A 25,886-nucleotide genomic window follows, 5' to 3' on the forward strand; every position below is an offset into this window, starting at 1 on the left:
GCTCTGGAATCAAAAGAGCTCCCTGGCACTCCACCGGCCCCGCAGCTCCCATTCCAGGGAAGGAAATTTGCATCCAAAGCATCAAGAGCACTTTACCTCGAGTTTAAAATAAATTCCGAGCAGATCCATGCCGCCAGCTTGTGTTTGTGACTGGAATCCCAGCCAGCGCCAGCCGGAGCCTGTCCCCGTTGAGAGCCCGGGAAGAGGGGATGGCACAGAGCAGGGAACAGGGATGAGGGGAGAACAGCACAGCTGCAGCTGGTCCAGCACCACGGGCCACAGCAATTAGTGCTAATTGGGGTAACAGCCCCCTGAGCCTGAAAAGGAACAAGCACTTGGTTCATATCCTGTGGCAGCTCCCAGCGCCGCACACAGAGCTTGAAAGCACAGAATCATGGAATTTTTTTAGATTGGAATAGACCCCCGAGATCATGGGAGTCCAACCACTCCCCCAGCACTGCCAAGGGCACCATTAAACCATGTCCCAGGTGCCACATCCAGGGGTTTTCTGAACACTTCCAGGGATGGTGACACCACTACTGCCCTGGGCAGCCTGAGCAGGCTGGATCCCTTCCTTTTGGGGAAGGAATTTTCCCTCATATCCAATCTAACTGGACAGGGTGATGATGTCCTGCCCATGCTGCTGCACAGGGAATGCTCTCTGTTAGTTCATTAGCACTGCAGTTAATTTGGCCCAGGAAAGCCGGGGTGCCCCCGGGCTGCTGCTGTTCATGTCTGTGCTGGAGCCGGTGGCATCGCTCCATCAAACCAGGGCCTCCTGAAACCTTGTCAGGCCCAGAATCATAAAAATCTTTCCCAAACAAGTCCTGGCAGGGCCAGGTGGAACCTGGTTCAAGCGGAGCTGGAGCAAAACCCTGCCCTGCTTCTGAGAGAGACACTCCCCTGAGAGAGAAACCCCAACAGCTCCCCAGGAGCCACCCCAAAACCTGCTGCTCCCCCACCCCGATGCCAAGAGAGACACAACCCCCAAAGGGCACTTCCAGCTCTTCCCAGAGAGCTGCTGGAGGAAGCAGATTTGCTTTTCAAGGCACCAGGATTTATTTGCAGCTTCCCCAGGTGCCGGCAGTGCCCTGGCAGCTGCAAGTCTGGTCTGTGAGTGCCACCTACAGGGATCCCCTGTGCCCCAGCTCCTGCCGTGCCCCGACCCCGCTGCCCCCCAGAACCCCACCAGTAACGAGGGGAAATCGTGGAGCAAACAAAACCCTCTCAGCTCCTCGGCTGCTCCAGGACATGAGCAGCCAGGACACGGGGACACGGGCAGGGTGGCAGAGGGGGACAAGGGGAAAGTGGCTTCTGTTTTCTCAGTGCCACAGATCCACACAACCGGATGAGAAGCAGGTGTGAGTCAGGGAACGCCCTTGGTTTTGTTCTGGAACGAATTCCTTGCAGGGAGGAGCCGGGACATTCCCATTTCAGCCTGGAGGAGACTCAGGGGAGACTCCCGAGGGGCAGCTCTGATCCCTGCTCTGTGGGACAAGGGGCAGGAGCTGAGGGAAGGGCTGGAGCTGAGTCAGGGGAGGTTTGGGGTTGGATATTAGGAAAAGATTCTTCCCCTCGAGGGTGCTGGGCACTGCCCAGGCTCCCCAGGGAATGGTACCAGCCCCAAGACTGTCAGAGCTCCAGGAGTGTTTGGACAATGCTCCCAGGGTTGGACAGGGTGGGATTGTTGGGGTGTCTGTGCACCCCATTGAGTTGGACTCGATGATGCCTGTGGGTTCCTTCCAACTCGGGAGATTCCATGATTCTATGATCCAGGGAACAGCATCTCCTTTCTCACTTCCAAATAAGCAAAATGGAACTTGGTTCTGCTGCTGCAGAGAGGCTGGAATTGGCCTCACAGGGAATTTTATTTGGTCCTCTGTACAATAAAAGGGATTCATGTGAGAACAGGGAGAAAGGAGGAGCCTTCAGAAAACTGAAACCAACCCAGAGATGACTGGAGAATCATGAAGTCACAGAATGGTTTAAAAGGGACCTTAAAGCTCACCTCATTCCACCCCCTGCCACAGGCAGAGACACCTTCCACAGACCAGATTGCTCCAAGCTCAATCCAACCAGGGCTTGGACACTTCCAGACAGGACACAAGGTGAGCAGCAGCCCTGGGAGCAGAGTGTCACTGCCCTGTGAGCAGGAGCATGGCAGGGGGAAAACCCCAAGGACACCACAAATCCATGAGCTCACCACAGCAGCCTCATCTCACGGGTTCAGCAGCCCGTGCACACAGCAGGGAGGGATGGGTGGGCTGGAATGCTTTATTGCAGTGGTTCCAGGTACAAGGGAGGGGATGCTGCAATGACAAGAAAACCAGGGATCGATACAGGGTCAGTGGCTGTTTAAAGACAGATCAGCAGTTCTAGGAGGGAGAAACAAGAGCTGCTCTTTGGGGAGATCAGACAACAACGTGCTCAAGTGCTGTTTATTGACTCCCACCACAGGCACAGAACCTCACAGGGCTGCAGGTCCCATCTCCCAGGCACAGAACAAAACCACCAGAGCTGATCTCACCCCGCTCCCACAGATCCCATTAACCCTGCAGATGACCCAGTCGGTTTGGGCAGGCTGGTATCAGCAGCAGAGCATCCCAGAAAGGTTCCAAGACAGCAGAGGGATCATGTAAACTTTGGAAAATTTGCTTTGGCTTAATTCAGAGCAGACTGTTGTAGTCAGTCATGCACACAGGTGATGACTGTTACAACTCGTGGTCCATTGGCTCCTTTTGGTGGGATGAGCAGGAATTCTGCAGACCAACAGGCACATGGAACCTCCACCAACACCCTGATTCATCCAGGAGAAAGAAAAGTGCAGCAGTGGCAGGTGAGGCCTCAGCCTGCCCAGGACCAGGCATGGGTGGGTCTGTTTGCATTCCTGTGCTTAGCCTGAAAAACGACAACTGGAAAGCTACTGAAGATCCAGCTGGGGCAAAGAGACCTGACACAAGGGTATCAAATACACGTGGAGGAACTGAAAAAGTAATGGAAGGAACAGCTGAACTGCTCCTCTGTGGAATGTCATGTGAGGTGTTCAAAGCTGCTGTTATTTGCAGGATCCACCCCAAAACCCCCTGGCCTGGCACTGCCCACACTGCAGGGAGTGCCAGATCCAGCTGATTCTTCCCAGAGAAATGGAATCATGCTGAGCACCCCAAGGAGTCTCAGATCTGTCACTTGGGCTTTCTCCTCTTAGAAAAGGACTCAGAGCAGAGCAGGGATGGAATGTCACAGCCTGCAAAGGGAAAATCCAGATGCCAGGTGCTGTTGAGGGGCAGGATGGAATCAGCTTCACAGGGTCCCTGGTTACAGCTCCAACCTGTCTTCAGCCCAAGACCAGGACAAGTGACAGCCCCACAGGTACCTTTGTACCCTGCACCCCTTCAAGGTGGCCAGCAAGATTCTGAAAACATGGAAGGGGTGTAGAAATTGCAGGTTGGCACCTCAACTTTCTTCCCTGGTACCTACACAGCACAGCCCAGGCACCACATCACCTGCTCCACACCTTTCCCTGCTCAAACACAAACATCTGTTCCAGCCAAAATCAATTCCAGAAGAATTATTTTCAAGGCAAGACCTGCTGCTTGAGGTTCTCTCTGATCTGAATAATTCAACATTAAACAAATGCTCCACTCCTGTGAGGTGAGGAAACTTGAGAATTGCAAACCCCACCTGACCAACAAAAGGGGAGCCTAAGGAATGCTCAGGGTCATCACTCCAGGTCAAGGAAGGATGAGGAATGTGCTGGTCAAACACTGAACATGGCAGTGGATTGGGACAGTCAGGCTCAAACAGCTTCAACAGCACAAGGAACAACTTTCCAGAGGGAATAAAAGAACCAGGGAATTACCTGCACATGCAGCCCTGCAGGATCAAGAAAGATCCCTGACCATGGATCACAGAGCTCTGATCATCCCCAGGGAAGATGCAGCCGGGTGGAGCCTTCCCAGCAATTCCCACATGGAACCTCTGCCCGCTCCCATCTGCAGCAGCCACAAACAGGGAACACCCAAAACAGGCGTGGAAGGATCCAAACGACAGGAAAACAGGGCACACGCAAGCACTGTGTGCACACGGCAATGCCATTAAAAAAATATATATGTATGAATTTTAAAATCCTTTGTGCACATGCGAGACAGAGCTGCCACGGGGGTGGGATTTCTCCAGGAAACCTCACCTGTCCTGAACAGACAAAGGTGGCTGCTTGCACAGGATCGCGGCGCTCCCTCGGCTGCCTCGGGAGATCCTGCAGCATCTCCCCCTGCTCAGCACATCCCTGTCCCCTCTCCGAGAGGCATCGGTGCCCCTGATCCACAGGGGATTTGCAAGCCAAAGGGAAGGAGCCAAAGACATTCCAAACCTTCACCCTAAAGGTGCCACGGGGACCCTCCCTGCCCGCAGGGCAAATCCCTCGGGTTCTCCAAACAAAGGCACTACCAGCTTTGGGGGTAAGTGGGATTTAAGGATGTGCTGCCAGTTTCCAAGGAGAGGCCACAGACACAAGCACTTGGCGAGCAGTTTTCACCGATTTAGCAGCAGATCCACCCAACAACCACCGCCTGACACATTCACCTTTGGTCCTACACAATCAGATCCCAAAAATCCACTTAACAATGGGCTGCAGGAAAGATGCCGGCTGAGTACCAGCCAAGGGAATGAAACTCCAGGGTCCTTGAGAGAACTCATCCAGGGCTGCCCTGAATCAGTCAAGAGAGGTTGGGGTCCCCCTTTTCCAGTCATCAGCTGCTCCAAGACACTCCCCGGCTCACATCTGGCTCTTCCTCAGGTATCACAAAATCCGGAACTTGGCAGATGTCACACGTGTCCCTCGTGAAGTCACAGCTGGGGCTGGGCAGAGTCCAGGCATTCCCAGACCTTTTGTAGCTCTTTTGGAGAAAGATTCCTTTGGATTGTGGCCCCTTTCATTCGTTAACACGTCTGTAAACCCGTGAATGACCTGGATTATCCCAGTAATTGCCAATCCTGCAAAATATAACTCGTTTAACTCCTTCCCAAAGCTGCTGTGTCTGAACTATCACCCTCCCACCCCCGTTTGTGTAACAGAGCCACAGCTCCCGCAGCTCCTCCCAGAAGCTGATTACAGAGACACTTCCCAAAGAAGTAACCTGATATTGCATGAAGGAAAGAGGATCAGTCTGGAGAAGCAATCTGATGCTTCCAGGGCAAGGAGAGAGGGATATGAGGCACAGGGGCAGCTCTCGAGCTCCGATTTCAGGTGCTGAAAATCATCCAAGAGCATTTCCTTTACCTCAGCCTTTCCCCATGCAGTGAACAGCTCCCATCCTTCCCCAGAAATGTCCCCAAGAATGCACGTGAAGAAAACAGGTTTGGTCCCCTCTCCCCTGCACCAGCTATGGAAGGGCTCAAACTGTCAGTTAAGTCACTGTAAGCAGATCTAAAACTTGAGTACTAGAGATTCCACTGGGATTGGACCCTCCATCATTCCAGGCAGCCAGTGCCGCTGGTCCCGAGTCATCTGGAAAATAAAGAAGACACCCAAAATCAGGGGGAGCTGAGGTGACATTCCTCCTCAGCTTAAAACATCCTCCCCAGAAATCAAACTTGTGGGATGTGAACACAATGCTGGGAAAGCAGAAATATCCCTTTGAGACTGGGAGTTTGAAGTGTGATGAGACCTGGAAGCAATTCCCAAAACGAAAAAAAGAAAACAAAAACAAACCAGGATTTTTGCTGGGAAAACAGGAATGCATATCCTGATGGGACTGGGAGCTTGAACGGTGATGTGAGTTGGAAGCAATTCCTAAGCTGGAGAGAATAAAAACCCAAGATTTTTTGTTTCCCTGTCTAACACAGGGAGGCCCAGGCTGGGCACAGGGGCTGCCTCTCCCAACAGCTCTATGACCCCACAGCAGTGTCCAAATAACCCTGTCAGCGAGACTTCCCTGGGCCAAAAAATGAGGAAAAGTGAGATAAATCCGTGTGCCAACACAGAGACCACACACAGGCGTTTTAATTTATGCAGATCTGGTTGTAGGAGCTGTGCCAGAGCTCCCACAGCTTTGGGAAAGGAGCCTCAGCCCCTTGTGAGGAAAAGAGCAACACAAAAAACACACAAAATGCTCCCTCACCGCCTCAGGTTGCGATTCTCAAACACGGTGTCCTCGTCACTGTCGAGGGAACCCAGCTCGATGTTCTCGTCCTGGCTCGACAGCAGCCCGTACTTCTTCCTCTGGGGCTTCTTCAACCTGAAATGAGTTTTGGGCTCGTTTCTGGGGCCCTCGGACCTGGGGCTGAGGGACACGGAGAGCACAGTGAGCAAGCCGCCGTCCCCACCCAGCGGGTGGTTCAGCGGGAGATGGTTTAGCGCTAATTACCTCGGGTAATTAACAGTGTTAGGGATTTACAGCAACGTTTTGGACTCGCTGCCAAAGGGATGCGCGGGGAAGCAGAGCCCCGGCTGGGAGGGAGGGGGATTCAGGGAAAATGGGCACAAACCCAGGGATTAGGAGCGGAATTGGGGCAGGCAAGGGACGGGGGACACCGTGACCGGCTTCGGGGGGACCCAGAGCAAGACCGGGACGGGCAGGGGCACAGCCGTGGGGGACAGCGACCGGGACAAGCAAGGACACTGCCACAAGCAAGGGGGACTGGGTCCAGGACCAGGACAATCAGGGTGACATCCCCGAGCAGGGGGAACCAGGACTAGCAGGCTAGATCCCCGAGAACCCTGGAACCGGGACAAGCTGGGACACAGCCCGGGACAACGGGAACACGAAGTAGGACCAGCAGGGACACAGCCCCGGGTCAGGGGACGCCGGGATGGGGACAAGAGCAGGAGCGGGACCAGCAGAACACGGACACAGCCGCGGGCGGGTGCCCGTGCCCGCCTTGCACTCACCGGAACGCCCTCAGCATGAAGTAGAACGCGGCCAGCGCCGACAGAGCGCTCAGCACATAAACCGCGCGCCTCAGCACCGGCAGCCCCGACCCCACCGACAGCCTCGGCCCGGACTCGTGCTCCGACTCCGTGTGCGTGTCGTTCCCTGTGGTCGCCCGCGGCGGCTCCGTGCTGTTCCCCGGGCTGGGGGCGGCGGCGCGGCCGAGGTGCGGGACGAGGAGGAGGAGGAGGAAGAGGAGGCGCGGCATGGCCGGGCCGGGGCGGCGGAGCGGGAGCGGCGGCCGCAGGAAGGCGCCGGGACGGTGCGCTCGGCGCAGGCCCCGCCCGGGCGCCGCGGATCCGCTCGCGGGTTCCGGGGCTGCGCCGTTCCGGGCCGGCCGTGAGCCGCTCACGGAGCCGCCGAGGGGCTCCGACATTTTGCCCTCACGGTTGTTGTTGTTGTTGTTGCTGTGCCCTAGCGGGCTGCGCGCACCTCGGCGGGGCCGCCATTTCTGCCTCACTGCAACACCCCGTCCGTCACAGACGCCATTTTCCGCTCAGGGTCATCCTCTCTCAGGGCTGCCTTTCAGGACTCTCATTCCTCCCTCAGAGCCGCCATTTCCCCCTCTGGGTTGTCCTTCCTCCCTCAAGGCCACCATTTCCCCGAGGGTCATCATTTCTCCCTCAGTGGCTCCACTTCCCCCTCATAGCAGGACCTTCTCCCCCAGAGCCGCCATTTCCCCCTCAGGGTTCTCCTTCTCCCTCCAGGGCGGCCATTCCCGCCCCATGGTGAACACAGCTGGAAACAGGAGCATTTTGAGCATTTCAAGAATTTCTATCCCCCATCTTCTCCCTCTGCAGACGCTTCCGGCTGCCCAGAGCTCAATCACCGCCCTTCAGCCCTGCTCCACTTCCCCATTTTTCCGCAGGGAATGGCTCAAGGTGCCTGGACACACAGGGCTTACTTTAAAAATAAAAAGGGCATTTTGGCTAAAACTGGGTCACCCGAGCTCACGTCAGACCCACGGCACCTTCCCGATGACGCCACTGGGTTCCACATGCAGCCCCTGGCTCCAGCGATTCCCTCACCCATCCCAGCAAGACATCATTAACTCAATGCCATAATTAGCAGTGCCAAAAATAACAGCACCTCCAACCAGGCTATTTTTGCACCTGTTCATTATTTCTGCCTGCGTCTAAGCATCCTATTTAGGAAGGTCTTACAAAGCATTATTTGTAAGTATTTTCAGCCTGAATTCATTTATACCTCACCTGACTGCATTTTTATCAGCAAAGACTTCACGCACTCCTCAGCCTTCATTATATTTAAAATCCTCCTGCATTAACATGCAAAAATCCTCATGGTGAATTGCTCAATACAATCCCCAGAAGTGTGTCATGGCTGATTGCTTTTTTTAAATGCTCTTCACTTAGACAATTTGAAAAAGGTTAAAGGAGGAAAAGCAGGTTTTGTGAAGTGAGCTCAATAATCCCCTCCCCTGCAGGCAGGAATGTCTGGGGACTTGTGTATCAGTGGAAAGTGGGGAACTGATAGCACTCGGGCAGCAAGTCCTCAGGGCTCCTGAATAAGCCCATCACCAAATTCTGAGTTTATCAGTTTAAAAAAGATGGGGAGAAAAGGGCAGGAAGAAGCAATCAACAACTCTTCTCTAACACAAAAAAAAAAAAAAGGGCAGGAGCAGCTGAGATCATCAAAAACTCTCACTGCACTCACCCTGCAATCTCCTGCCAGAAACACATTCAGTGTCAGCCTCTCCCAACGCTATTATATTAATCCTCCTCATAACAGAGCTGCCACATTTTTGGGATTTAACCCTCAACAAGACCTCACTTTCCATGAGGATCACACATCAATCTTCTTGGAGCAGAGTGTGCCCACCTCCAAGCACCACAGCGGTGGTTTGCTCTGTGCTCTCAACTGGGCTGTGCACCAAATACTTTTGCCAAAAACATTCTGCTTCCCACAAGAAGTACCACAGAGATTTGTTTTTTCCACATTTCAGTGTTTTATTCTGTCTTGACTGATTTGGTTCATGTAAAAATGAGCAACACCACCGCTCTGAGCTCTTCATCTCCACACTCCAGTGTCTGTCCTTCTGTCTTCTCTGCCGTGTCTCAGTGCTGAAAGGAAATTGAGACAAGAATTGGAAGGTGGATAAAGATACAGGAATGGAACATGGTTACTGTACCACTCAGAGCTCAGGACTACGCAACAGGGACACAGCCAAAGGGAAAAAAACTCAGGAAAGGGACATTACCTGGCTGGCAAACTTGCTGCAGCACCCCTGGAACGCAGCTCTGGTCGCTCAGGATCCGCTGGGCCTCCGAGGCGTGTGCCGGGTCCCTTCAGCCTGCTAAAGCAGAGAGGCATTAACAAGAGCCCAGGGCAGAGGCTGCTCTTGCCCCCAACCTCCCCACACAGCTCACAGCGCACGAGGGTCTCACAAGCCATCGCTGAACCCATCACACCACAAAGCACAGTCTGGGAAAACTGTTCCGGGCCGGCTGCTGCCCGTGCTCAGCCAGCCCATGGATTGGATCCCCTAAGCAGAGAGTTAACACTTGGACATGGCTGCTTAGGAAGTGTGGGCCATGGGAAAAAGTTAATGGCAACAAGTAGGATGGCAAAGAAAGCTACAATTAAAGTGAGCAACTTAATGAAGTCTAGGAAGAGTCTCAATAGATGAACACATATCGAGTCAGGGAGTTCGTTCCAATCTTGCTTCCGTACCTACAGCAAGACACGGCTGCATGCCCAACTCTGATCTGTGGAACTCAAGGTGTGCCACAAGCCAAAGGTTGCATACGGCATGGGTTAACGTTTTTCCAGCAGCTGACCAAAATTGTCAAAAGGAATATTTCACAGGTACATTAGACTTTCAAATGAGCTCTCAACAAGAGGAAGGATGCGGACATGAGCAAAAGGAGTTACCTCGAATTACAGGACTATTTCCACATATGAACTAGCCAAGAGAGCAGCTCTCGTCTCAGAGGTTTCTGTTGGAGGCACAACACTTCTTTTCTCCAAGGACACTGCAGTTTCCATTTGCTAGCAAAGAATTCTTAGAACTTGTAAGCAACGACACAGCTAAGCTAAGCCCGGCATTCCCCTACATCGCACACGCGCTCGGCACGCAGGGAACAGCCCAGGGACTACAGCACTTGGCTCTTCTCTACAGCTTCCCAGTGTAGGCTACAGCAGCTTTGGAGGAAACATCCTTCATCCTTCCTAACATTCCAACTGCACTTCGCTCCTAGCACGCCCTCAGGTTTGTACTTCCAGCCTCTACAGACAAGTTTTGGCTACTTTATGTGAAATTTCTTGGCCGATTCAGATGTCAAGACCGATTTTAGGATTTAAATTCCAGCGCCCGGGCAATCGTCCGGCCAGCTCTGCCACTGTCCCTAATCTCCTCCTCTCGCTCCCAAGACTGTTCTTCGTCTCCAAGGGTTGTGTTGTGCAATGAAATGTAAATGTCAGGAGCAGAGTTCATTTCAGACGGTCTTTTAATAGGCTTCGTAAAGCCAAAGAAAACTGTATACAGGAATCCTTTACCACTTCAAATACAACAGCAATGGAATATGCATATTTCTTCCAGTAAAAAAGGACAATATAAATAAACATTTTCAAGAACCTCTTTATGGTAAGTTTGCAAGTCTAGTTCTGGGTCATTTACATCATTACAACAGTAAAAATACCGTTATGCGGGTTGAACATACAAGCACGTTTCTCTTTAGATATATCAAGGTGGTTTGCCTTCCAACGGAACCCAAGCTGCATTCCTACCTTGCTACACTAAAGGAATGTTACAAAAGACGAAGGTAATGCACTTGAAAAAAAAAAAAAAAGAAGAAAAAAAAGTCCACAGCTTGTTCAGCTTCCAGTGAACATTGGTACAAGGTCCTTGCTAGCTCAAAAGAAACTGAATTGGGGCCCCAACTTAAAAAAAAAAACAACCAAAAACGAACACCTTGGCTCATTCATGGAGGATAAAATAAAATCTGAAGTGCTTTCAAAAAAGATTAAAACCACTTGAAAGCAGAGCTTTCTCCAAGACAGTCTAATCAGACAGTCTCGTCTCAGAAGCTGCCAGGCTGTGTATGACAAGATCAGAACTGATAATACTACAAAAGTGAAAATACAAGTAGATGTACTACACAATAACCATTTCAGCGAAGCTCCAAAAATCTTTATAAATACAGCCATTGGAAGGACGATCTTGAGTCAGGAAGGATTTTTACTCGTTGTGTGTAGCTGAGGACAAGAAGCAGGCACAATTGTAAAGGCACTGAAGCAAAGACAAGTTCCAGCATTTTACTCCCTTTGCATTATTCCAAGGCTACGGCTACTTGGCTACTGAGATCCCCCACCCGCGGGTCAGTGCGTTAGGGCAGCCGAGTTTGGGCTCCAGGAACACCTTTTTTTTTTTTTTTTTTTTTTAAACACTTGCTTTGCCTTAGATCAGAGCAACTCCTGCACATGCATTAAATTAGAATCTCCCGGCACCACCACGTCCACAGCCTGAGCCTGCCCCAGCTCCAGGCTCAGGCTCAGCAGGTTCAGAGCTCCTACAGCACACGGACTCAGCGCTCCCGCTCGAAGCAGGACTTACCGTAACTGTCGTAGCTGTCTCTGTAGGAGCCCCCCGAGTTCCTGTCTCCATAGCCACCTTGACTCCTGCAGGACAAACAGCACCTGCTTTATAGCTGCTCAATTCCTCCTCTGCTGGTTTGAGCTCCACCACAGCTTCCCCACGACCCCTGGAGCCGGCAGAGCCCTTACCTGCTATTATAGTAGTCTCTGGAGCCGTTATAGCCTCCACTTCTGGAATCGAATCTGCTGCCGCCATAGCCTCTGTCTCCACCTCCTTGGAAATACATGGAAACGAGGTTTTTTTAACCATTCTGACAAGTGGCACACCCCCCATATCCAGGCATTATGACTGACCCCCAGGCACTCACCTCTGGAGAAGCCACGGCCCCGGCCTCGGCCCCCGCGGAAGAAGCCCCGGCCCCCCGAGGACCCCCCTCTGTAGCCACGGGATCTGTTCTCTGAGGACTTGCCAGCCTGGTCGACTCGGATCTGACGCCCATCTACAGACTAAAACACAACCACAGTTAGCCAAACTGAAATATTTAAATAGAAAGCACATGTAGAATGAGCTGCACACTTTCACAGTTGGCTAAACAGTGCCAGGACTCGCTGTTCCTCATGAAATAAATGTCTATTTCATGCCACAATTAAATAAAGTAGGCAAAAAAACCTGATATTAGTTGTATTTAGAGGAATGCCTATAAAGTTATAGCTCAGTCATCCAGATCCCATAATGGAACTTTAACCATTCTGACAAGTGGCACACCCCCCATATCCAGGCATTATGACTGACCCCCAGGCACTCACCTCTGGAGAAGCCACGGCCCCGGCCTCGGCCCCCGCGGAAGAAGCCCCGGCCCCCCGAGGACCCCCCTCTGTAGCCACGGGATCTGTTCTCTGAGGACTTGCCAGCCTGGTCGACTCGGATCTGACGCCCATCTACAGACTAAAACACAACCACAGTTAGCCAAACTGAAATATTTAAATAGAAAGCACATGTAGAATGAGCTGCACACTTTCACAGTTGGCTAAACAGTGCCAGGACTCGCTGCTCCTCATGAAATAGATGTCTACTTCATGCCACAATTAAATAAAGTTGGCAAAAAACCTGATATATTAGTTGTATTTACAGGAATGCCTATAAAGTTATAGCTCAGTCATCCAGATCCCATAATGGAACTTTACCGTTTCATTCCTAGAATATATAAATATATATATATACACACACACACACACACACACACGTATGTTCTTTTACATATTAATTCCTACAGCCAGATTTTTTACATCCCTAGCATCTCATGTAAGACACTGGCATTTATCTGTCATTCCACACAGCCTGAACAGCAGCACACCTCTGATTCTCTTCCTCCACTACACGAAATAAAGAATCAACTCCAGGGCGTCCTCACCTTTCCATTCATGGCCATCATTGCATCTTTTGCATCATCGATATTTTCAAAAGTAACAAAGCCAAAACCTCTGGATCTCTGAGTCTCTCTGTCTTTCACCACCACGACTGTGAAAAGGAGAGACATGAAATAAACACCCATCAGTGCCAGGGAAATTTAACAGGCTTAGGGAAACTATCCCATCGCGGCTCTGCAGGCTCACCTTCAGAAATCTGTCCGTATTTAGAGAAGACTTGCTCCAATGACTGCTCATTGGTGTCGAAACTGAGCCCGCCGACAAAGAGCTTTCCCTCATCTGACGCCATTCTGACCTGCCAAACCAACAGAACCGAGTCAGCGACTCAAAAAACCCACATAACCCCCGCGAGGTGTGAAACATTAAATCCTTCTAACACCACCTACAGCAACACCGATGTGAGCTCACACTCCCCTTATGCGCCTCGGAGCCCACGCTTTATGCGGCCTTCCAGCCTCACAAGGGGTCTCCCTCAGGGCGGGCGGGAGCGAGGGCCCAGCCGGGGCTCCGCGAGGCTCAGGGCCAAGGCCAGAAGAGCAGCACCGGAGCCGGGCCCCGGCAGAACCCGCGGCCGGTCGGGTCCCGCCGACCCCCGGTGGGACCCCGCTCCCGGGCCCCTCCGTGCCCAGCGCGCATGCGCGCCTCGCCGCGCCCCCTACCGGCCTTCCCCGGACAGCGCTGCCCGCCGCCCCCTCCCTCCCGCCCGCCATTTTGCACGGCCGAGGCCCGTCGCCATTTTGTTTCCGCGCACGCCTTTCCCCCTGCCGCGGCGCCTTTTCCCCACACGGCCCAGAAAGGCCCGCTCCGCCGCGCCCCCCGTGCCCGCAGAGGGCACCGATCGGAGGGTCCGCAGGCACGGCCCAGCCTCCCGAGGGACCTGGCCCTTTACCCCTGGGACACGGCTCCGCTCACCGCGGACCACCCGGCCCGGTGCGGTCGCGACCGCCCCGCGCGACTGCGCTCACCGATACCCGGGCGGTGCGAGGTCCACAAAACACTTCAAAGCTTCAGCGAAATGTACGGCGAGCCTGGCGGGGCGGCGCCTTATAAACGCCCGCGCCTTATCCCGCCTATCTTATGAATATGCAGATGAACCCCGCAGCAAGGAGGGGCGACACGTCACCAAAGCCCTGCCGCCGCTGCACCACCTGATTGGGCGGGATTTCATTAATATTAATGAACCACAGCGGGGGCGAAAGCAGGGGCGCGCAAACAAACCCACAGCGTGGCCCCGCCCCCTCCACCCACGCGGGGGCGGGGCGCGACGGACTGCGCCCATTGGCTGCGCGCGCGGAGGCGGGCGGGAGCGCCCCTGTGAGAGGGAAGGAAGTGGAGGCCGCTGATTGGCCGGGGGGCGCGGCCGCCCCGCCCCTCTGGCGAAGGGGGCACGCCCACGCTGGCCCAGTTTCGCGCCCTTCTCGCACTGCGGCGGCGGCCGCAGACAAAGGGCCGCCTCAGGGGCCGCCGCCATCTTGGGCGCCGAGCGCTGCCCCCGGCCGGGCCTCGGCGGCTCCTCCCGCTGCGGCCCATCCGGTCACCGCCCCGCTCAGGAAGCCCGTCCTGTCCCCGCGAACTGGCCCCCGCGGCGGCAGCTCTCCTCTCTGTCCCGCGGGGAATGATCCCTTCATTTGCCTCCTTGCGGTGTTGTTGTACACGCACTTGGGAGGTGATGGTGAGAAGTAGTCAAAGTAATGAAGTTTTGTTCAAAAAGAACAACCTGTTTTCTCAAAGATTGAAATCTTTTAAAGCCTTGACAAAGGTGAGAATGCCTTCAGCAGTAAAAAGTTTGTACTGAAAGAGAAAACTGGCAGAGCCTCATTGAGAGGCTTTGAAAAGGCCTCAAAATACAAATGGTCAGTGTTTCGTACAATAATTACAATCTCATGTAGAAAAGTGTTTGGAAACATTGGAGAGGAAGAGATGCACGTGAATAAATAGATTGGAGAGGAGGGGATGGATGGGAGGGAATAGCAGTGTGCAGGAAACGGGAAGGAAGCGTGGCAAGGACGGGGCTGTGCTGTCACCGTGTGTGTCCTGTGTCCAAGGACAGCGCTGGACACATCAGGGGTCACTCTGTGTGTGTGTGTGTGTCCCCTGTCCCAGGCAGGACCAGACACGTTTGCTCTGCCTCCAGAAACTCCTTGTAATTCACGTTGCAGTTTGCAGCCAGAGTTTGCAGCCACCAGCCACCCTCCTTCCATCCTTCCAGCATTTCCAGTCTGAGCCAGGCTGCACGGAAGAAAATCACTGGAGTACAGAATCACCACTATTTGGTGACCGATTTCCAAACCAGGGACTGAGACTGAGGAAAAACAAACCACGGGAGATGCAAAGAAACCTGCCTGTGATTGCTCTGTCGAGCAGTGATCACCCATTCCCTGCCTCCCAGAGCGTGGAAATCAGACTTTTCCTCCTCGATTTGTTGTGATCCCTTTGGGATCTGCAGGAAAAGGGCAGTTTGTACATAGGTAATACAGTAATTATGAAACCCAGGGGTGGCACATCTGTGTTTTTTCTGAGCTCACAGGGCCACAGAATGCTGTCACCAAAGTGCTCAAAAGCACATAAAAAAACTCAATATTGATGTCACACCAGGCCAATATTATTATTTTCCTTCCATGAAAAACTTTACTCACTTTCCTAGGCCTGGAGGAGGGAGCAGACGTGTCTGCTGTTACTGCAAATTGATTTTTGCCCTTCAAGAGAGGAAAAGATTCCAGCCTGCAATCACAAGCACAGCATTTTGATTAAATTAGAGACCCATTAACGTGAGCGTTTCTGGTCTGTGATGAGGGTGGATAAATGACCTTGATGCACAGAGCCATTTTCCAGCCTGAGATGCTGGACAGCCAACACCAACCCCGCTGCAAACCTCGAGGGACACTCAAGGGATTCACTGGGATTTGACTCCACACAAAGCCAGGCAGGTCGGGTGTTGTGAAAATATCACCTTTGCTGCTTCGGGGGAATTTGAGTCCCAGCAGGATGAAGGGCTGCTGGGAGCAGAGGAGCTGCTGTGACAGGGAATGGCGAGCACAGCCCTGCTTGGTTGTGTCCCAAAAGTGTGATTTCTGTCTCCCTGGGGTGTGTTGATGCCTTTGCTTTGACAGTGAGAGTCACCAGTGACACAAGGCGAGAGCTGGGCCAAAGGGACACTCTGGCCCCAGTGCTGCTGCTGCCAGGAGGGTTCACTCCTGACTCAGGGCATCAGACATGGCACCAGCTGTGGATTTGACAATCCTCGTGGATATTCCATGATCAGCTGCACACAGGGGCCACAGCTGGCCCATGTCACCAGCCCGAGGGGCTCAGGGACATCGCTGCATGTCCCACAGGCTGGAAGCAGTGCTGGGAGCAGCCAGGCAGGCAGCTCACCTGGCAGGTTGCACCACTCATTAGGGCAGTTAATTAAGCACTGAAACAGCCAAGGATCCTTAGAGCAAAGCTCCTGCAGCAGAAGGAACCTGGCCAGGGGTCCCAACCAGGCAACACCACGCAGGAGACGCAGAGTTCACTCCTGTGTGAGTTCCAGACCTGAGCACCCATGGGTGTTTGCCCTGGCTGAGCCCTCATTTTGGTCACCTGGATCTGGCTGTGAGCAGGGCTGTGGCCGTGACCCAATTTGGCAAAAGTGCCAAAGTTCCTTAGGGAGTGCAAATATCCGCTCTGGAGCGGAGCTGTTTGTGTGCACAGGTGCAACCATGGGAAACTGTGAATCACAGAGGCTGCAGGGACCTCAGGGATCACCTGGAGCTGATTCAAGCAATCCCCCCACACGTGACTGATGTTTTTTATCACCTATTTTTTAAAGCTTCCAAGGGCAGAGGTTGTAGGACCAAACATCCTGGTAATGCAAATCTGATTTCCTGGAAGTTCCGCCAGTCCAGCAGCACAGCAGGGATATCACCACATGGAAATCCATGGGGCAGCAGTGATAGGAGGAGCTGTGCTGCCCTCCTGCCTTCACCCCGTGCCATTCCCACATCGAGGTGAGCCTCAACAGGAGCTGCACCCGGGCAGCTCCTTCCACAGCACCACGGGCTTCTCTGGGGGTCCCCACCTTGCTGTGGCGTTTGTAGGGACCTTTCCCAATCCCCGCACACGGAATTGCCCAGAGCCCTGCAGCAGCTGAGCCCAAACCTGCTCGGCAGCCCCGGCACCTTCTGGAGAGCCAAGGGCAGCCCCCGCCCCAGGCACTGCTCTGATGAGGTTCCCAAATTCCCAAATCACGGAGCAGGGGACGGGAGTGCTGGGGGGGGAAGGGAGGATTGGGCAGTGGGTGCCACATCTCGTCCTCTGGTGCTGTGCCTTACCCGGGGCTGGGAGGGAACAAAGCCCTCCAGGCAGCCCCCCTTTCCCCCGCCCGCTCCGGGTTCTGGCACCGCGTTCCTGCTCCTGAGGCTCGGCAAAGCCCCTGGGACCATCCTCCCTGCTCCCAGGCACAGCAGTGGGGGAGCTCTGCACGCCCCAGCACATCCTGCAGGGCGCAAGAGCCGCCTCCTCTGCCTTTGTTTTTGCTGGGATTGCAGGAAAGGAGGGAATGTGAGGCCGGAGTGAAGCAGAGCTCATCCCTGGGCCTCCACCCCATTCAACACCAAGCCTCTGGCTCCTTCCTGGTCTTTCCTGCAAGATCATCTTATATCAGGAGCAGGGAGGTGCCACAGGGAAGGCACACGGAGACTTCCCAGCACGGGAGGCCTCAGTGTCCCCAGCTCAGGACCCCTCGGTGTCCCTGGCATGGGACCCCTCGCTGTCCCCACCGTGTCTGGCCCATGGCAGCCTTGGACCCGCGAGCAAACACCAAACCAGGGCTGGATTAGGGAACAGGCAGTCCCAGAGCGCCCCAGGGAAAAGAATATTCCCTTCTCCCTTACTACTTCCCCGAGGGAGTTGCTCATCCAGCTTTGCAGTTGGAAAGAAAAGCCCTGACGCAATCCCGCCGTTGCCATGGTGAGGAGCGCGGCCGCTGCGCTTCCCTGTGACCGGGATTTACCGGGCTGTAGGACAAAGCCACCGGGAGCAGGGGGACAGGATCCGTGGGGGTCAGATCCATGGCGAGCGGGGGGAAGAGATTCACAGAGAGCAGAAGGACTGGATCCACAGGGAGAGGGAGGATTGGATCCACAGGGAGAGGGAGGATCGGATCCACAGGGAGAGGGAGGATTGGATCCACAGGGAGCAGAGTGATTGGATCCACAGAGAGTAAAAGGGTTGGATCCACAGGGGGCAACAGGATGGGATCCCCAACAAAAAGGTGCACGAGGTCAGGGCTGGCACAAGTTGCCCTGAGGTGACAGGGGGGTCACAGCAGTGTCCAGAAATCCAAACTGGAGTATTAGGAAATGAGCTGAGGTCCGGGGGGGATTTGGAGTCAGAGATACTGCTGCACCCAGCTGGAGTCCGGGGGAATTCAGAGCTGGGAATGCCAGTGCACCCCGATTGAGGTCAGGGGGGATTCAGGGTTGGGAATGCCGGGGCACCCCGGCTGAGGTGAGCAAGATGGTGAAAATAAGCATGTGGTAACCATGGCAACCATGAAACTGCCTTGGCGCTGAGCAGCAGCTTTATCAGGGCTGGTGCTTCCCAGCCAGATTATGGAAAACCAAATCTTGTGTGTCAGACTGTCCCTACCTGCCCAAACACAGCCAAATTTAGAAACAATTCCACCCAGCATCTCCAGCAGCAGCCTCATCGCCCCTCACGGGTCACACTAAGGTGTTACTGTGGGATTTTTGCCCTTTTCCTCCAGCACTCCCAGCTCACCAGCACAACATTCCAGCCACTGTCACACATGAATGCTTTTCCAGCATAAACCCTTCACCTCCCACACCGGAGAGCCCAGATATGCCATGGGCAACATGGTTTGGGGCAGCGCCACCAGCTGCTCACTCCCACAGGATCCAGAACTGCCTGGAAAACCCAGATGGGGGCTGCCCAAGCTGCTTCCCCGTGGGTGGCCTCTCCCCCACATCTGCCAGGGTCCCCCTGCACAGATCACAGCTTCTCCGGTGTGGGAAAAGCAGCGGCAGCAGCGACGTGCAGTTTATTGCTCCCACCTTCCCTCCTGTCACCCTCCCGTCTGCATTAAGGACTCAGTTCAGTTATATAAGCACTCATTAATCATCATCTAAGAGTATTTGCAGCATTGAGTTCTTAAGGGCAGGAGATGCTACCCAAGGACAGGACAAACAGCCTCTGACCGCCTGACACCAGGCGACCTTGCAGGACAGAGGGCTGGGGACGCAGGAAGGGCTTATCACAGTCTGCAGGGGAAAAGCTGCCAAGAATTGGGAACATCGTATCCCTCCCAGCAAGAGGTAAAGTACACACTGAGGGGGGCCAGCCCAGGTGTTGAAGGAAACTGGAGCTTTTCCAGACCCTTTGGGCTCCTCCATACACTCCCTCAGGCACTGTCTCACACTGCATTTTGCTGCCATGATTTATGCTAGGGCCGGTGGTCTCACTCCCCCTACAATCCCATGCAGGGTGACCTTTCATCCAGCTCCTTGCACAAGGGTCTCAGGGCTCCCCAGGACCCCCATGTCCTGCCAAGACCCCAGTGTACCCCCTCTGCTCTTCAGCAGATCGCTGTGTGCTGCTGTTTCCCTGCAAGGGCATGTGAATGAATCACCTTGAGCCCACAGCCGTCCCCGAGTCATTTTATCACCATCAGCACCAGGGGTGGCCCGGCGGAATGAGCCGGCATCTGCGGGAACAGCAGCGATTGCAGAAATCCCTGAACTGCAGCATCAACGTTTTTTCCTGCCCAGAAGGTTCCCGCGCCCTCGCATGAGCTCATCCTGCACCGTCCCCTTTCCGCGCCTCCCGTAACCCAACCTCTCCCAGCCCCGCGCTGCAGAGCAGGAATGAGACACGACAGCCCAGCAGATTCTTGGCTCCCTGGGTCACTCTCTCCCCGCGCTGCCTCTCGGGAAGCTCCAAGTCATGCGACTCCTGCTCTTTTTTTCCCCCTCCATGTGGGGAAACGAGTCGGGAAAGTTCCCCCGCTCTCCCCCCTCGCGCTGAGCCGAATGGAGGCAGGTAGAGGCAGCGTCTCTGCCTCCAGCAGCACCACACCTGCCCTGGGAGCCGGGCGTTCCACAGGGAAAGGCCGGATCCTGGCACTGCACAGGCTGGTGCCACCCAGCACAGCTGCAGCGACTCCTGGAGCAATGAGCTTTGTGGGGGAGCTTGGCAATGCTCCTGCCAGAGCAGCAGACCCCCAGCACCCATTGGGATGAGCTGAAGGGGAGTGGGGGGCTGAGCTCCCCACTGCCACATCCCCCGGGGTGGCAGTGCCACGTAGACCCTCACCACTGGAGATCCTCCTCCCACAATCCCCAAAAGTGCTGGGAGCGGCTCCCAGCAGCCCAGAGCTGCCCCAGAAAGCCGAGCTCCCCCGGCATCGCTGCCGTGCCGGGAGCTGGACGTGACCTGCTTCCCAACGCAGCGGGATGGAGGATGGGAGGGAGCTGCAGGATCCATGCCAACCCCACGCCCCGAGAGCAGCAGGAGCCACCAAGAACTGACACCAGCCCTCCCCAGGCTGAGCCCCTTCCCCACTGCTCTAAAAGCCCAGAAAAATCCTCATTCCCCTGCTGGCTGCTGCATGACCCCATCCCAGCTGGGGGGGAGGCACAGGGTGGAGAGGGATTTAATCTTTAACAGGATCTCAGAGCCCACTCCCCTGCTGTCCCACCCCAGCCCGGGGGGGGTTCTGGTGCGGGCCGGGGGCTGGCAGAGAGAGCTGCCATTGTTCAGCACCCTGGGGGTCCCTGCCTCAGCCCCGGCAGCGTCCCAGGGGTGCTGAGCGCTGCCGTGGCCGTGGCAGCAGAGGGCAGCCACGCTACATGCACCGATCCTGCCCACACGGCCCCGCACGCGTGTGCCCGCGCAGCCCACGCGTGTGCCACGGCCGCGCTGCACTCGCCTCGCCGGCAACCCCATGTCACACCGTGCCCCGGGGTCCTGCCCGCGTCCCCCCAGCTCCTGGCTGCAAACGGGGCTGGTCCTGGCGCCCAGCACCCCCTCAGCACCCCACAATCCCACCGCAGAGCGTCGGGCTCTGCCCACAGGGTGGGCTCCCCACGTGGACCCCCAAGTGCCGTGGCCACGGGTGGCCTGGCAGAGGGTGCAGGGCACAGCAGGAGCTGCCTGGGGACAGGCACTGCCTGCCCGAGCCCCCCAAGCCTCACACAGAGCTGGTCACAGGGCTCATCCCAGAGTGTGCAGACATCCAGCTGATGTGTGGTCCCAGGGTTTCCCTGGTGCATGGCCCAGTTCTGGCCCCCAGCCCGCACTCCCCTCGTGCACCAGAGCCCCCTCCTCACACCAGACCTCCTGCAGCCCCCCCAGTGGGGTCCCACTGCCTGTGTGGTGCAGTCACCAAGCAGTGCTGTGTCCCCCAGCCCCCCACGTGGCACTGTGCACACATGTGGACACCCATGTACAGAATACGCATGTTCAAGGACTCACACACAGGTACCTGCACCCCCATCTCAGCACAGGGACTGCTGCTGGGTGTGTGTGGGGTCACCTGCCCACAGAGCCTCTCACATGTGTGAGACCACAACCAGGGTGTGACAATGCTAGCCAGACCCAGCACTGTGCGGGAAGGGTCAGAGGTGGTGGCACTGTGAGATCCCCCTGTCCCCAAGCAACCCCTGCCCCAAGTGACCATCTGTGACAGGGTGAATCCCAGGCTGCCAGTGCCTCAGTTCCCCTCCTGGCACTGCTGCAGGAAGAACCAGACGGTGCCAGGGGCCCTGTCTGCCAGTGCTGTCCCAGAGTGGGGTCCCTGAGCCCCCACAGCCCTGCACACGCAGAGCACACATCAGTTCTTGCATGTGTGCACACGCAGACTCGCGTGCACGATCTGCACCGTGCACACACAGCTGGGAAATCCCACACGTGTGCAACCACACACCTGGGAAGTCACAGGTGTCCAACGTCACGCGTGGATCCTCCTCACCCCCGCCCCGCCGTGGGCCTGGGCCCCTCTTCAGCCCCGCACCCGCTGCGCCCCATTGCAGCGTCGCCGTGGCAACGCTCCAGATTTATCAATGGAGACACTGCGGAAACGCTCCGGGGGAGGTGGGAGGGAGGGAGGGAGGGGTGTTCTGTGGGAGCTGGCGGGGGACACACGGACAGACGGATGGCTGGGGTGCGGGACGGGCTGTCGCACTTGCGGAGTGATGCACACGCGTGTGTGGGGGTGCACTGTGCACGCACGTGTGTAAGGGGAGCTGCAAACGAGGGTGGCTGAGTACTCTGGCTCTTCCCTGCACACCTTCCCCAAGGTTTTCCCAGCTCCTTGGCAAAGCCCTGGGGGCTGGCAGGGAGCTCTGTGCCCCGTGTGGGATCCTGAGGTGAGGCAGTCATTCCCTGCCTGCATTTCTGCCTCATCTCCTGTCCTTGTGGCTGCTGACAGCAGCGAGGGACAGAGCCAGCAGCTCTCAGCTCCAAAAGAGACCAGGGCCAATCCAGGAGGGGAGAACCGTGATCCCAGGGAAGTGGCCAGCATGTACCAGGGGTTGTCAGGGCTGCGGGGTTCCCCCTTCCTGGGGAAGTGCTGCTGGTTTCACACGTGGGCCGTGACTCAGGCACTCGACTCTATTCCTGTTCTGTCCCTGACTCAGCGTGTGGCTCCAGGCTGGACACGCTCTCGCCAGCCCCACACACCCGCCATGGGGAAGAGGAAGCAGCTCAGGGACTCTCAGAGCAACGAGGTCCCCAGCCAGTGTGGGGTCTTCACCATGTCCCCCCACAGCGAGGCAGGAGCACCCAGGGCACGTGCACTGACCCCCAGCCTTGCAGCCTTCAGCCTCACAGGCTCTCCCTGCTGTATGAGGCACCCAGATGCCATGGGGATGGGCACAGCTGCCCACACCATACCCACAGCAGGGACCTTCCCTGCAGCTCTTCCAGGAAGGGCTGGAGAGGAGGAGATGGGGATGGGACGGCAGGTTCACACCAGCTCAGCACTTTCACAGCTCTCGCCAGCCCCGTCACACCCGGCTCATCACATGCCTGCTCACACCCACCCCCTGCGCCTGCCCCGGGCACCTGGCCAAACCCACAGCAGAAAGGGTGGAAAAAAAAATCCAGTCAGCAACTGACCCTTTTCCAGCCTCAACACAAAACATTCCCGGCGTTCTGAGTGCGTGTGTGCACAAGGTCCCAGATCACATGGTGCTGGTGGTGGTGGCACAGCTCCACCAAGGACTGGGGACACACTTGGGGACCCTGTGCTGGGGCACAGCATCACTCACGGCCACACACTGGCTCTGCTCTGGCTGCAGCAAGGCCTGGGGGAAGCACTTTTCATCTGAGAACAGACAGAAGTGGCTCGGTGATGGCACCTCCAGGTCAGGGCTGCAGGACCAGGACAAGCCAGAGCTGGGCAGTCAGCTGCCACCCCAGAGCTCACTCTCAGCCCAGTGGGCACATGTCCAAGCTGCAGGATGCCCGGGCAGGCCGGCCACGCCATGAGCTGGGCAGCTGCCTACAGCTGGGTTTTACACCTGCCAGCCCAGGGAGAGGCTGCACAGCCCCAGCCCAGGTGAGCTTGGACCTTGGAAATCCCCAGGTGCCCGCCTGGCCCTGGGCACTGCAGCTCTTGCAGCGAGGGTAAAAGGCAGGTGTTTGGAGATCCCCTGGATCAGCAGTGTCCTTCAGCCCCTGCCCTGCATTTGGGACTCTGGTCTGTCCTGCTGGCTGCAGGGCAGGGCTGCCCTGTGCACCTGTGTGTGACACCACACACAGCAGCAGCTCCGTGACTGTTCCTGATGCTGTGACCACGGTGGGAGATCAATGGCTGGGGTACACCAGCAGCTCCCTGGTGCTGGGACACGGAGGAAGCTGCCAGCACAGCTTCACACCGACTCCCCTGTTTGTTTGTTTAACACATGAGTCATTCCCCGATCACGGTGTCCCCAGGCAAGGCGTCCCCATCCCAGTCCCTGTCCACACCTGCCTGTGCTGACTCACCGCTGGCCCCCTCGCTGGCACCCACCAGCCCCCAGCCCCACCGAGGGGGCTGCAGCCTCTCAGGAACACATGGGGCTCGCTCAGGAAGGCAGTGCTCAGCAGCTCCTGGGGTGGGAGCTGATGAGGGCCAGAGTTAAGGGGGTTTGGCCAAGGCAGCAGCAGCAGCACCCTGCCAGGCCACAGGTGGTGACGTGGGGGCAGAAGGCACAGGTAGCGTGGGCAGAGTGGGTCAGGGTGAGTTCGGCAGAGCTAGGGTGGCTGCACCAGTCATTGCAAAAGTGAATCTGGTGAGCAGGGCCTGGGAACGGGCGAGGAGGGGGCAGCTGCTGCACCTTGCTCTGACTCACAGAGGCCGCCCTGCCTGTGCCACGACACTGAGCCTTGGGTACTGGGTGGCACCACCAGCACAGCACCCTGGGCATTGCACAGTGCCACTGACCCCCAGGGCAGTGCCTGAGGCACTGCTGGCTCCTGGCACAGCACTCTGGGCACCACATGGCACCACTGATCATCTCCCTCTGCAGCCACCTGTCCCTGCTCAGGTCCACAGTCCTGCCTGCATGACACTGTGGCACCCCAGACCCTTGCCCAGCACTGGGCTGTCAGCCAGAGCAGCTGGGGAGCCCGGTGCCAGCCGTGGCTGAGTGCCAGGGGCAGGCAGAGCTGCAGCCACAGCCCAGATCCACGGCAAACCTAGGGCAGGTGGAGCAGCCCTAGCTCCCCAGGCAGAGAGCAGCCCCCCGGGGCTGGAGCTCGGGGCGGCGCCTGGCACGGCTGCCCGGGGGTTGCACAGCCGGGTCCGCCCCAGACACCCGGGAAACGTGCCCGATCCGGAACCCCACGCCCAGCTGGGGCGGGAATCGGGGCGTGCACGGTGCCACCCCGAGCCCGGGGCATCCTCCTCCTGCGTGCCCAAAGGCACCGGTGCCCGGGACCCTCCATCCCTACGGCCCAGGCAAGGGACATGTGCGCCCAGCACGGCCCCGAGCAGCCCCGCGGGGACCCCCAGCACCACCACCCGCGTCCCGCCGGGCCGGCCGCAGCTCCCGCGGGTTCCACGTGGCCGCGATGGCCGGAGCGGCCGGGGGGTGGGGAGCGGCAGGAATCCAGCACTGAGTCACGGCTTCCTCTGCGAGCCCGTGAGTCATCCCGGCAGCGCCAGGCGCCCGGGTCGGGCGTGCGGAGCCCGCGACGAGCACACGGCTGCATGTGAGGGCACCCCCCGCGTGTAGGGGGCCCTGCACGCCCACCCCGTCCGTGGGATCGGTGCGAACACACACAGAGATGTGCCCGAGGGCACAGGCACCAACACGTGTGCACGCACCCGGGGTCTCGAATGCCCATGTGCTCCACATGCACAAATTCGGGAGAACACGGCTGTGCAAAGCACACGCGAGTGCAGCAGTGCGAGGATCCACGCTCAGCCCCACGCTGACCTGGAGCACAGCCCTGCCTCGTTTGTACATCGGGCCGTGGGCTGGAGCCCACCCGTGGGGCTGGGGCTCACCTGTGGGGTTGCTGCAGCAGTTTCTCCTGCACCTGAGGCTGTGGCTCCTCACTCTCGAACCTGGAGAGGAAGAAGAGGACGTTGGGAAACTTTGTCCAGCTGCAGATCCCTGCTGTGCCCCTGCTGCATGCCGGAGCTTTCTGCAACCACCCACGCAGAGCCCTGTGCAATAGGTGCCCGCAGCACCGCATCTGTCCTCCCCACACAGCTGAACCTGGGGTGCACGGAAGGAGGGCTGCAGGCTCTGCACCACCCCCACACACACAGCCGTGGGTGCACACGTGTGACCTGCACCCACCCTCACATGCAGCACTGGGACACCCGCACTTTGCCACCTGGCACTTCGCACCCACAGCTCCCCGCTGGCACTCGCTGTACCCCGCCCTTCTGGGGGGGGGGTCCCCACCACTTTTGGGGGGTGGGGAAATTGCACTCTGCAGAGGCTGAGCTCAGTGCCACAACCCAGAGACGGGGGGGGG

At 56.8% G+C, this 25,886-nt stretch overlaps 2 protein-coding genes across 11 annotated transcripts; both read right to left on the bottom strand.

Moving 5' to 3' along the window:
* Positions 1-1,822: 1,822 nt before the first annotated feature.
* FAM174C (family with sequence similarity 174 member C) lies at positions 1,823-7,853 on the bottom strand. 6 transcript variants are annotated; one of them, XR_005953551.1, is made up of 4 exons: positions 6,890-7,853; positions 6,120-6,281; positions 3,103-5,506; positions 1,823-2,309 (listed from the first exon to the last, which is right to left on the bottom strand). XR_005953551.1 is itself a non-coding variant. In XM_041416934.1 (3 exons), exons 1-3 carry the CDS (start codon positions 7,303-7,305, stop codon positions 5,503-5,505), a joined length of 582 nt encoding a protein of 193 aa, XP_041272868.1. In that variant the 5' UTR covers positions 7,306-7,853; the 3' UTR covers positions 2,423-5,502. The 6 variants fall into 6 exon arrangements, 3 of the variants coding, with proteins under 3 accessions (XP_041272868.1, XP_041272896.1, XP_041272887.1); XR_005953554.1 differs by lacking the exon at positions 1,823-2,309 and having other exon boundaries at positions 2,423-4,072; positions 4,187-5,506; XR_005953553.1 differs by lacking the exon at positions 1,823-2,309 and having other exon boundaries at positions 2,423-3,244; positions 3,860-5,506.
* A 1,022-nt stretch (positions 7,854-8,875) lies between these two features.
* Positions 8,876-14,123, bottom strand: LOC121341840 (cold inducible RNA binding protein). Of its 5 annotated transcripts, none has more exons than XR_005953469.1 (8): positions 13,877-14,014; positions 13,098-13,206; positions 12,896-13,002; positions 12,291-12,429; positions 11,673-11,757; positions 11,503-11,567; positions 9,148-9,240; positions 8,876-9,010 (listed from the first exon to the last, which is right to left on the bottom strand). XR_005953469.1 is itself a non-coding variant. In XM_041415738.1 (7 exons), the coding sequence occupies exons 2-7, from the start codon at positions 13,198-13,200 to the stop codon at positions 11,128-11,130; spliced, it is 516 nt and encodes a 171-aa protein (XP_041271672.1). In that variant the 5' UTR covers positions 13,201-13,206; positions 13,877-14,014; the 3' UTR covers positions 10,379-11,127. The 5 variants fall into 5 exon arrangements, 3 of the variants coding, with proteins under 3 accessions (XP_041271672.1, XP_041271655.1, XP_041271664.1); XR_005953468.1 differs by having other exon boundaries at positions 9,148-9,243; XM_041415738.1 differs by lacking the exons at positions 8,876-9,010; positions 9,148-9,240 and adding an exon at positions 10,379-11,144.
* Between the last annotated feature and the right edge of the window lie 11,763 nt (positions 14,124-25,886).

The sequence above is a fragment of the Onychostruthus taczanowskii genome, unplaced genomic scaffold (genome assembly GCF_017590055.1).
Source record: "Onychostruthus taczanowskii isolate IOZ18803 unplaced genomic scaffold, ASM1759005v1 scaffold106, whole genome shotgun sequence".
NCBI lineage: Eukaryota > Metazoa > Chordata > Aves > Passeriformes > Passeridae > Onychostruthus > Onychostruthus taczanowskii.

Coding starts and splice junctions, on each gene's coding strand:
- FAM174C (XM_041416934.1), bottom strand. CDS start 7,305: ATGTCGGAGCCCCTCGGCGGCTCCGTGAGCGGCTCACGGCCGGCCCGG. Junction 6,282..6,889: donor TTCATGCTGAGGGCGTTCCG/GTGAGTGCAAGG, acceptor CGTGTCCCTCAG/CCCCAGGTCCGAGGGCCCCA.
- LOC121341840 (XM_041415721.1), bottom strand. CDS start 13,200: ATGGCGTCAGATGAGGGAAAGCTCTTTGTCGGCGGGCTCAGTTTCGAC. Junction 12,430..12,895: donor TGATGGCCATGAATGGAAAG/GTGAGGACGCCC, acceptor GTTGTGTTTTAG/TCTGTAGATGGGCGTCAGAT. Junction 11,758..12,290: donor GGGCCGTGGCTTCTCCAGAG/GTGAGTGCCTGG, acceptor TGTATTTCCAAG/GAGGTGGAGACAGAGGCTAT.